The following is a 12,088-nucleotide window of genomic DNA, read 5'->3' as shown; positions in this document are numbered from 1 at the left end:
TCCACAACAACCATCTGTCAAAACCACCCTCTCAGCATCACAACAACCATCCACAACCAACTCACAACAGCCATCTGTCAAAACCACCTCTCAGCATCACAACAACCATCCACAACCAACTCACAACAACCATCTGTCAAAACCACCCTCTCAGCATCACACCAACCATCCACAACCATCTCACAACAGCCATCTGTCAAAAATCACCCTCCAGCATCACAACAACCATCCACAACCAACTCACAACAGCCATCTGTCAAAACCACCCTCCCAGCATCACAACAACCATCCACAACCATCTCACAACAACCATCTGTCAAAAACCACCTCCAGCATCACAACAACCATCCACAACCATCTCACAACAACCATCCACAACCATCTCACAACAACCATCCACAACCATCTCACAACAACCATCCACAACCATCTCACAACAGCCATCTGTCAAAACCACCCTCTCAGCATCACAACAACCATCCACAACCATCTCACAACAGCCATCTGTCAAAATCACCCTCCCAGCATCACAACAACCATCCACAACCAACCCACAACAGCCATCTGTCAAAACCCACCCTCTCAGCATCACAAAACCATCCACAACCATCTCACAACAGCCATCTGTCAAAATCACCTCCCAGCATCACAACAACCATCCACAACCAACTCACAACAGCCATCTGTCAAAAACCACCCTCTCAGCATCACAACAACCATCCACAACAACCATCTGTCAAAAACCACCCTCTCAGCATCACAACAACCATCCACAACCATCTCACAACAGCCATCTGTCAAAAACCACCCTCCCAGCATCACAACAACCATCCACAACCAACTCACAACAGCCATCTGTCAAAAACCACCCTCTCAGCATCACAACAACCATCCACAACAACCATCTGTCAAAAACCACCCTCTCAGCATCACAACAACCATCCACAACCATCTCACAACAGCCATCTGTCAAAAACCACCCTCCCAGCATCACAACAACCATCCACAACCAACTCACAACAACCACAATCATGGGAGGTTAATCATTTTCCATCTACATAAAACAAATTTTATTAAAAAATCTCATAACTGATTATCAACATCAGTGAAATACATCAACAAATAATTTATATATACAGATTATGTATGTATGTATGTATGTATGTATGTATGTATGTATGATCTTTATAACCTGTTGCAGTAATAACATCTTGGAAAAAAATTGGAAGTCATCCTTGGTTGAATTGCCTTACCATTTGCCATGTACTTGTATGGTTATTGTTGTTAAAACTTATTTACTTGTGTAATAAACCCACTTTCTCCCTGACATCTTGCCAGGTTTTAGAGGCAATGGTTTTGGCTTTGTCAGCTCCCAGATCCAACAGGTGATTAAGGTGAGCTCTGTCACTCAACAGTTGCTCTAGTCTCAGCCTGATTGGTCTGAGGTGCTCTATAACAGCATCTGCCACCAGAAGCTTGTACTGGGCAGTGTTCACACCCTCACATTCTCTGCTGATCTGCTCCATGCTCTGGCCGGTAACTGCTCTGTGTATGGACATCAGGTTGGACACGCCGGGACGATTCTCGGCGTCGAAGTACACGGCCGATGTAAAGTCCGTTACGGCCTTCTTGAATTTTTCTCTGATCTCGTCCGGGGAGTCGGCGAGGTTGATCCTGCTCTTGGGATCCGTCTCCGACTTGGACATCTTCTTGTCGGGCTGCCTGAGGCTCTTGACCCGGGCTATAGAGTCGTCGTACACCAAGGAGCGAGGCAAGACGAACGTCTGGCCAAATTTGTTATTGAACACCCGGGCCAAGTGAGCGGCCAACTGTATGTGCTGGCGCTGGTCCTCCCCCACGGGGACATGAGTGGCCCGGTACAGTAATATGTCCGCCGACTGTAACACCGGGTACACATACAGACCCAGAGGGATCTCCTTGAGCGAGGCGGACTTCTCCTTATACTGGGGGAGGTGACCCAGCCTGGCCATGGTGGTCAAACATCCCAGCACCCAATTAAACTGGGCGTGTTCAGACACCCTAGACTGTTGGAAGAGGACGGCCCGGGACGGGTCTATGCCGCAGGCCACGAGCGACGCGGCCATGGTGATGATCTGAGAGTGTAAGGTCTTGGGGTCCTGAGGCAGGGTGATGGAGTGAAGATCCACTATACAGAAGATGACTTCTTCACCGGTCTCCTGCAGCTCCACCCACCGCTGCACCGCCCCAAAGTAGTTCCCCAGGTGTAACACTCCCGTGGGCTGAATGCCGGAGAATATGGTCTTCCTGGTGTGAGAGTCCTCGACTCTTCTGTTGAGCGAATCGTTCGGCTCGCACTGTCTGTTAACTGTTGACGAGAAGCACCGCCGAGTACGAGGATGCCCGGACCCGGCACTGTGGGCGAGAGACATCGGGCGAGGCAGGGCGCTGGCATGCCCGGCCTTCTGGAGTAGAGCGGCCAGGAACCTTCCGGGCCACATCCTCCTTCCTGCTGGAGACATTATGTACCATCTTAGCATCTCCACTGTCACTGTTAGTTGTGTGGCCGCCTCCTACAGTATTATTAGCTCTACTTCACTACACTACAGGTCACCTGATGATGTCTTGCCCTCATCAGTCACTCAAAGTGTTCTTCCACTCAGAAGTCACCGAGGAACACTGGGCTTTATTCTTAACCAACACACAGTTCAGTATACACACTCAAATATTCTGGTTTTCAAAATTTTCCGCTCAACACTAAATCACGCCATTGGCTGTTTCAATAACGAGCACACAACTTTTCTGTCAACAAACAAGGCAGAAAATGCACCTATGACCCATGTACAGTAGCTAAAACTATATGTGCATACTTTGTGGGAAACAATGAGACCATGGGCGATAAATATTGGTATATGAAGGCTGTCACTAGTCACACGCAAGATTTATGAGACCATGGACGATAAATATTGGTATATGAGGGCTGTCACTAGTCACACGCAAGATTTATGAGACCATGGACGATAAATATTGGTATATGAGGGCTGTCACTAGTCACACGCAAGATTTATGAGACCATGGACGATAAATATTGGTATATGAAGGCTGTCACTAGTTACACGCAAGATTTATGAGACCATGGACGATAAATATTGGTATATGAGGGCTGTCACTAGTCACACGCAAGATTTATGAGACCATGGACGATAAATATTGGTATATGAAGGCTGTCACTAGTCACATGCAAGATTTATGAGACCATGGGCGATAAATATTGGTATATGAGGGCTGTCACTAGTCACATGTAAGACATACAGACCATGGACGATAAATATTATATGAGGATGTCACTTACGGTCACATCAAGATTTATGAGACCATGGACGATAAATATTGGTATATGAGGGCTGTCACTAGTCACATGTAACATTTATGAGACCATGGATGATAAATATTGGCATATGAGGGCTGTCACTAGTCACACGTAGCATTTATGAGACCATGGATGATAAATATTGGTATATGAGGGCTGTCACTAGTCACCCGTAACATTTATGAGACCATGGACGATAAATATTGGTATATGAGGGCTGTCACTAGTCTCACATAACATTTATGAGACCATAGACGATAAATATTGGTATATGAGAGCTGTCACTAGTCACACGTAACATTTATGAGACCATGGATGATAAATATTGGTATATGAGGGCTGTCACTAGTCACCCGTAACATTTATGAGACCATGGATGATAAATATTGGTATATGAGGGCTGTCACTAGTCACCCGTAACATTTATGAGACCATGGACGATAAATATTGGTATATGAGGGCTGTCACTAGTCACACGTAACATTTATGAGACCATGGATGATCAATATTGGTATATGAGGGCTGTCACTAGTCAACACGTAACATTTATGAGACCATGGATGATAAATATTGGGATATGAGGGCTGTCACTAGTTACACGTAACATTTATGAGACCATGGACGATAAATATTGGTATATGAGGGCTGTCACTAGTCACACGTAACATTTATGAGACTATGGACGACAATATTAGATATGAAGGTCACTAGTCACACGTGAAGATATATGAGACCATGGATCGATATCATTGGTATATGAAGGCTGTCACTATCACATCGTGAAGACATACGAGACCTCATGACGATAAATATTGGTATATGAGGGCTGTCACTAGTCACACGTAAGATTTATGAGACCATGGACGATAAATATTGGTATATGAGGGCTGTCACTAGTCACACGCAAGATTTATGAGACCATGGACGGTAAATATTGGTATATGAGGGCTGTCACTAGTCACATGTAAGATTTATGAGACCATGGACGATAAATATTGGTATAAGAGGGCTGTCACTAGTCACACGTAAGATTTATGAGACCATGGATGATAAATATTGGTATATGAAGGCTGTCACTAGTCACACGTAAGATATATGAGACCATGGACGATAAATATTGGTATATGAAGGCTGTCACTAGTCACACGTAAGATTTATGAGACCATGGACGATAAATATTGGTATATGAGGGCTGTCACTAGTCACATGTAAGATTTATGAGACCATGGACGATAAATATTGGTATATGAGGGCTGTCACTAGTCACACGCAAGATTTCGGAGCATATCGACCCCCACCTGCACAGATAGTTGTTTTAGCTACTGTACAATAACCCACCAACAGTTAAACTACATAAAACTAAAAACCCAACAAAAGTTTAACAAGATACAGAGATTAAAGATGAAACAAAGAATTGTAAATAAAAATCACATTCACTCTACCTGTACTAAGTCACAGGAGACACTTCATATACAGGCGACTTTGTACACGATTCATCACTGTACACATGTAGGTGAACCATACACACACACTGGTCGTTAACATTAAACAACTGTACCACTACACAGAACGATAATGACTTGAGAAATTTCAAACCTCCTCTTACAAAAAGATAGACAGACACGAAAAAAATCGAGATAAAAGAACAGATATATAAAAAATCCCCCAAAAATGTCCTAATTAAATAACTGTACATAATCACATCAAGTCAATAACCCCCAATAAATTAATCCGTTTCAAATTACTTTCCTCTAGTTATTGTATTTACGTCACATATGGAGAAATTATACAAGAAAATAAATCTAGGTTTTTTTTTTCTATTTAATTGACTACAATAACACCAAAATTGACGCGATTGGCAGGAATTCCTCAGGCCGGGTGTTTTCAGTCGTGTTCCGAGAGTTAGATTAATACTCGATACAGCTATACTAAGATAATTTTATGAAGCACAAATAATCAAATCCCTTCATTACCACAGACATACAGACAGACACAGAGTATAAACAGACATATAGGCATACAAGCCATTTCATACAGTAGTCACCTAACCTAACACAAGGTCAACATGGCATCGACTGCTAAGAGGTAAGTCCATTATATCGAGGTCCGTTAGATATGAAAAGCCCATTTAAGTAAAACGTTCTTTATATCGAGGGTCCGTAATCTATTAAACCCCCATTTAACAGAATACACAGAGATCAGTCCATTATATCGAGGTTTCACTGTACAATACACTGGACCCCATAGAAGAATTATTTCCCGCATCATATTAATAACTCACGTCCTCGAACAATATATTAGAATAATTGTATTTTCTTTAAACTGTAAAGTATTTCCTAAACTTTGGGGACCTCAATCCTGCATCACTGTATCCCGAACAATGTAACAAACTTTCTCGTAAGCAATAAATAAAAAAAAATTTGCAAAATTTCATGCACAGTCAACCAAAGATGCACTGAATCCACCCTGGGTCTCGTGCTGGCAATTTTACCCGTCAATACTCGGTAAATTAATGCTGTATGTAAAGGTGGTTGTGATTGGTGGATCTGTATGTAAAGGTGGTTGTGATTGGTGGATCTGTATGTAAAGGTGGTTGTGATTGGTGGATCTGTATGTAAAGGTGGTTGTGATTGGTGGATCTGTATGTAAAGGTGGTTGTGATTGGTGGATCTGTATGTAAAGGTGGTTGTGATTGGTGGATCTGTTTTGGGCTGTATAACTCGACTACAACCACAGCTGCCATAAGATTCTCACATCAAATTGTCGTCATTATTTAAACAAGTACAGCTCCTCCCCGACTTACGTATTTTCAAGTACAGACAAAATTTTCATCTGTAATTTCTTTAAAATGGCTGGCAAGCTTAAAAGTGGGTGTTTTGTGGTGCTGAGAAGAAAAGAGATCCCATTTTGAATTTTCTATGTATTATTTAAGCATTTCCGACTTAAGACCTGGATGTCGGTCCCTAATCCCGTCGTAAGTCGGGGAGCAGCTGTACACAACAAAATTGAAACATCTCTCGACGGGTAAAATTGCCATCATGAGACCCAGGGTGGATTGGGTGCATCTTTGGTTGACTGAGCGTAATAAAAAAAAAATAAGTCGGAATTTTTCACTTACTGTAACCTATAGAAAAGCTCCTTAAATGTTCACTTATCCTAAAAATATTGTCACATTTTTTCACATTGCCCTCAAGAATTACCAAATTAGTCTCGGATTAAGTCTTTATGCTATCAGGGTTTAAGGATAGGTTAGATTAGATTAAGTTAGGTGGTCAGGTTAGGTTAGATTAAGTTAGGTGGTCAGGTTAGGTTAAGTCGGGTAAGTTAGGTTAGCATTTGGGGTGTTTTGCTATTCATAAGGTTAAATAAGCTGGGGTGCCTAAAAATAAGCTTGGATGCCAAATATTCCAGTGAAATAAGCTGGGGTAGCTAATATTCCAGTGACATAAGCTTGGACGCCTAATATTCCAGTGAAATAAGCTGGGGTGGCTAATATTCCAGTGAAATAAGCTGGGGTGGCTAATATTCCAGTGAAATAAGCTTGGACACCTAATATTCCAGTAAAATAAGCTGGGGTGGCTAATATTCCCGTGAAATAAGCTTGGGTGGCTAATATTCCAGTGAAATAAGCTTGGACATCTAATATTCCAGTGAAATAAGCTGGGGTGGCTAAAATTCCAGTGAAATAAGCTTGGATGCCTAATATTCCCATGAAATGAGCTGGGGTGGCTAATATTCCAGTGAAATATGCTGGGGTGGCTAATATTCCAGTGAAATAAGCTTGGATGTGTCTAATCTTCAGGTGAAATAAGCTGGGACGCCTAATGTTCAGTGAAGCTGTGGGGTGGTTAATATTCAGTAGAAATAAAGCTGGGATAGCTAATATTCTAGTGACATAAGCTTGGACGCCTAATAATCCAAATTGAGGAAATAAGCTGGGTGGCTATATTCAGTGAAATAAGCTTGGACATCCTAATATTCCAGTGAAATAAGCTGGGTGGCTAATATTTCCATTGGGGAAAATAAGCTGGGGTGGCTAATATTCCCAGTGAAATAACCTGGGTTGGCTAAAATTTCAGTGAAATAAGCTTGGATGCCTAATATTCAGTGAATTAAGCTGGGGTGGCTAATATTTCAGTGGAAAATAAGCTGAGGTAATATGTTAGTGAAATAAACTTGGATGCCTAATATTCCAGTGAAATAAGCTTGGTGTGGCTAATATTCCAGTGAAATAAGCTGGGGTGGCTAATATTCAGTGAAATAAGCTGGGGTGGCTAATATTCAGTGAAATAAGCTTGGATGCCTAATATTTCAGTGAAAATAAGCTGGGGTAGCTAATATTCAGTGAAATAAGCTGGGGTGGCTAATATTCCAGTGAAATAAGCTGGGGTGGCTAACTATTCCAGTGAAATAAGCTGGGGTGGCTAATATTCAGTGAAATAAGCTGGGGTGGCACAATATTCAGTGAAATAAACTTGGATGCCTAATATTCCAGTGAAATAAGCTGGGGAGGCTAATATTCCAGTGAAGTATTAAGCTGGGGTGGCTAATATTCCAGTGAAATAAGCTTCAGTGCTTAATATTCCAGTGAAATAAGCTGGGGTGCCTAATATTCCAGTGAAATAAGCTTGGATGCCTAATATTCCAGTAAAATAAGCTGGGGTGGCTAATATTCCAGTGAAATAAGCTTCAGTGCTTAATATTCCAGTGAAATAAGCTGGGGTGCCTAATATTCCAGTGAAATAAGCTTGGATGCCTAATATTCCAGTAAAATAAGCTGGGGTGGCTAATATTCCAGTGAAATAAGCTTGGATGCCAAATATTCCAGTGAAATAAGCTGGGGTGGCTAATATTCCAGTGAAATAAGCTTGGATGCCAAATATTCCAGTGAAATAAGCTGGGGTGGCTAATATTCCAGTGAAATAAGCTTGGATGCCAAATATTCCAGTGAAATAAGCTGGGGTGGCTAATATTCCAGTGAAATAAGCTTGGATGCCAAATATTCCAGTGAAATAAGCTGAGGTGGCTAATATTCCAGTGAAATAAGGTTCAGATATGTTAAGGTCAGGTCACCGGTACATTACATTTAGCTAGGTCAAGTTGGGTTCTATGTGAAGTTTAATTAAATATCGAGACTTCAGCAAAATCACCTAAGTTAACCTAACCTAACCAAAACTGACCCACCAGACCCTAGGAAAATAACACGTTCGTAACTCGAGCACCGACTACAGTTTGTTTATAGAATGACCTTTGTTTTGGTACAGAAGTGAGTAAAAAATTATATACTGTAACTGTATTCAATTTGTGTATAATGGACTGTACTTTCAAGACACATTACTGAGGACGGGGTGATTTTTGTAGGACTGAATCAACCACTTGGATGAACGGACCACTTGAAGGAACGAACCACTTGGATGAACGAACCACTTGAAGGAACGAACCACTTGAACGAATGACCATCAATACAATCTTAACACCGCAATAATGAGCCACCACTTAACGGTGTTGGCGATGTAACACAGAATTTAACTTTCCCTTTCGTTTCAACTTTTAAGAGAATTTATTCCTTATTCTCTTAAATAAATAAATACCTTATTCCTACGCCTAATATAAAGCATTTACGCCATAGCAATAGTTAGTGAAATCCCCGAAGAAAATAATAGTTAACCTGTGGGTGGGATTTCCTTTGGGGGTGAATAAAATCATCTGACGTTACCCAAAGATGCATCCCTGTAGTGAAGATGTTAAGGAAGTGGGCCTAAAATTCCCACCAGTAGCTACATCACCCCCTTGTTCAACACTGAGAGGCCTTAGTCTAGCTCCAGTGTGTGCGTCTGGCTCTGATAATTGCCAAAACCTTAAAGTCAGGCCAAATAGGAGAATTCTTAACAGGTCTAGTTAGGTTAAATAATATTAGGTTAGGTTAAATTACCCTGAATATTAAGTTGGGTTAGGTTAAATTTTATTAGGTTAGGTTAAATTATCCTGAATATTATGTTAGGTTAGGTTAAATTACCCTGAATATGAAGTTAGGTTAGGTTAAATTACCATGTATATTAAGTTAGGTTTAGTTAGATTGGGCTGGTTAGGTTAAATTATATTAGATTAGGTTAAATTATGTTAGGTTAGGTTACATTACCCTGTATATTAAATTAGGTTAGATTTTGTTAGGTTAGGTTAGCATTCATAATTGTACTTTGAGCCGAGATTCAACTCAAAATGAACAGCCATATACCCACCAAGGCCTCAACAACTCTCACAACCCCCCCCTAACCTACCCTCATACTCTCCATCACCAATCAAGTGCCTCAAACCACCGGGAGCCCACCACAGATTCCCGCAGTCCATCTTGGCCCCAATAAAACCCCAACATTGCAACGAGTGTTAAAAGACCATTCGTGCGATTTTAACAATATTGCAAATTCACGACGATCACTGATTTGCAACACCCTAAGATACATTAATGATCAGAGTCTTGCATCATTCCAAGACATTAACGATCAGAGACTTGCATCACTCCAAGACATCAATGATCAGAGACTTGCATCACTCCAAGACATCAATGATCAGTGTTAATAAGATCAATCCAGCGAAGAATTCATGATGATGCGACAACATTACCAAAGGCTAAATACAAAACTTTCAAAATTTACTAAGTGATATCGTAAAAATTCTAGTTAAATTCCGACGTTATTTCTTGTTGCAGAATTTTTGTCATGGATATATATAATTAATGGTGCGTTTGTTTTAATGCAGAAAATTTAAATTCACAGAGAAACTACAAAATATTTAGTACAAAAATTAGTTAGGTACCGAGCCTAACCTAACCCACTCAAACCTAACCTAACCCACTCAAGCCTAACCTAACCCACTCAAACTTAACCCACTCAAGCCTAACCCACTCAAACCTAACCTAACCCACTCAAGCCTAACCCACTCAAACCTAACCTAACCCACTCACAACCTAACCTAACCAAACGCACCACAACATCAGGAGTAGTTCGGGTTACATTACATCAAGTCGTGCGATCTTTCGTACTTGTGGCTTTCAAGTTTTTCTCGTTCCCCACCTCCTCTCCACCATACAGTAAACAAACATTCCCAAATAAAGTGTAACCGCCCCGCAGACGATACAAATTTAATTAAGGTATCGTCAGTCTTCCACGACACTAATTTAACCGCAGTGTTAGTCGAGTCTTTACACCCCCAATACCACACCTCTACCGCCGCCTTAGGTTCACCGCGGTAACACCCGAGGCATCGCTAAGTCTCACCCCCACACCACACCACCACCCCTAAGGTCCATCATCGTCTAGAAAATAAAATCATAAAAAAAAATCACATCTTAAGTGATAAATTCTACCCTCAAAGGATATCCTCCTAAGTGGCCCTCAAAGGATACCCTCTTAAGTGGCCCTCAAAGGATACCCTCTTTAAGTGGCCCTCAAAGGATATCCTCTTAAGTGGCCCTGAGAATACCCCTCAAGTGGCCTTCAAAGAATACCCCCCTCGTGGCCTTCAAAAGAATACACTTGTGGCCCCCAGAATACCCCTCAAATGTACCCCTGAAGTGACCCCCAGACTACCCCTCAGAGTTCCCCCAGGCTACCCCTCAAGTGACCCCCAGACTACCCCTCAGTGACCCCCCAGACCACCCCCTCAAGTAACCCCCAGACCACCCCTCAAGTAACCCCCAGACTACCCCTCAAGTTCCTCAGACCACCCCTCAGAAGTAACCCCCCCAGACCATACCTCAAGTAACCCCCAGACTACCCCTCAAGTGACCCCCCAGACTACCCCTCAAGTGGCCCTCAAGACACAACTGGAGTGTCAGGTCGAGTCCAGAGGTCACCCCCAGACAGTGTGTGGGCGTGTCCTGACGGGGGGAGGGTTAAACCTACCATCAGAGGTTAATAAACGGGTTAAAATATCTCCTTAACATAGAATAACTTAAAAGAAACATAATAATAACAATAATAACATAAATAACAATAATAATAACATAATAACAATAATAACAGTTGCCTATATGACCTTCCAGAAAGATTCATCTCACTAACCTAATAATTAAAATAACTCCATATACCACAAAACAATAATGGTATTTAGATTAATTAACGTATTTATAAGGTAGTTAAGAGCCATGATAAGAGGAGAATGAATTAATGAATGTAATAAGGGGGTGATGGTAGCCGCCCATGACTAAAGAGGCGGATCATATAACCTTATCTAAAACCCCTTTATTTAATACCTCTATAACCTACCATTACTCGTTGATGGACTCACTTAATAATACTGTTAAGATGGTTTATAAATTTAGGGTTCTACTTACTGTAAGGTGTTAAGAAATAGAGGAGAAGAGGAGTGCACACAAAGGCGCTGGTGTATTGATCGCACGACTTCCCTCTCTGGCAGACGACGACCATCTGACCCACTCACGCCAGGGGGTTCCTATAACATGTTCTCTCTACCTTAATATAACACTGTATTCTATAATTCCCCTTTATAACAAACTCAGTGTATTTTATTACGTTGATATATTTATTAAGAATATATAATTATACAATATATATCATTAAATTCCGGGTATAATTATATTTTAGAGGATAATATTATACCCTATGAAATTATACACCATGACGAGTTAAATATACGTGGTTATTTTATATAATTAAACAATACAGTAAATATTGTGTATATTAATTAGATATATATTTATATCTTAAGTATTATAACAAA

At 41.1% G+C, this 12,088-nt stretch overlaps 1 protein-coding gene across 1 annotated transcript; it reads right to left on the bottom strand.

Moving 5' to 3' along the window:
- Positions 1-667: 667 nt before the first annotated feature.
- On the bottom strand, positions 668-11,774 carry LOC121856421 (tryptophan--tRNA ligase, mitochondrial-like). Its single transcript, XM_042352019.1, has 2 exons — positions 11,682-11,774; positions 668-2,491 (listed from the first exon to the last, which is right to left on the bottom strand). Exon 2 carries the CDS (start codon positions 2,478-2,480, stop codon positions 1,296-1,298), a length of 1,185 nt encoding a protein of 394 aa, XP_042207953.1. The 5' UTR covers positions 2,481-2,491; positions 11,682-11,774; the 3' UTR covers positions 668-1,295.
- Positions 11,775-12,088: the final 314 nt, after the last annotated feature.

Source organism: Homarus americanus, unplaced genomic scaffold, assembly GCF_018991925.1.
Source record: "Homarus americanus isolate GMGI-L3 unplaced genomic scaffold, GMGI_Hamer_2.0 scaffold34664, whole genome shotgun sequence".
In the NCBI taxonomy this organism is placed as follows: Eukaryota; Metazoa; Arthropoda; class Malacostraca; order Decapoda; family Nephropidae; genus Homarus; species Homarus americanus.
Note: the sequence above shows the minus strand (reverse complement) of the source record. Positions and strands in the feature narration are given on the sequence as shown.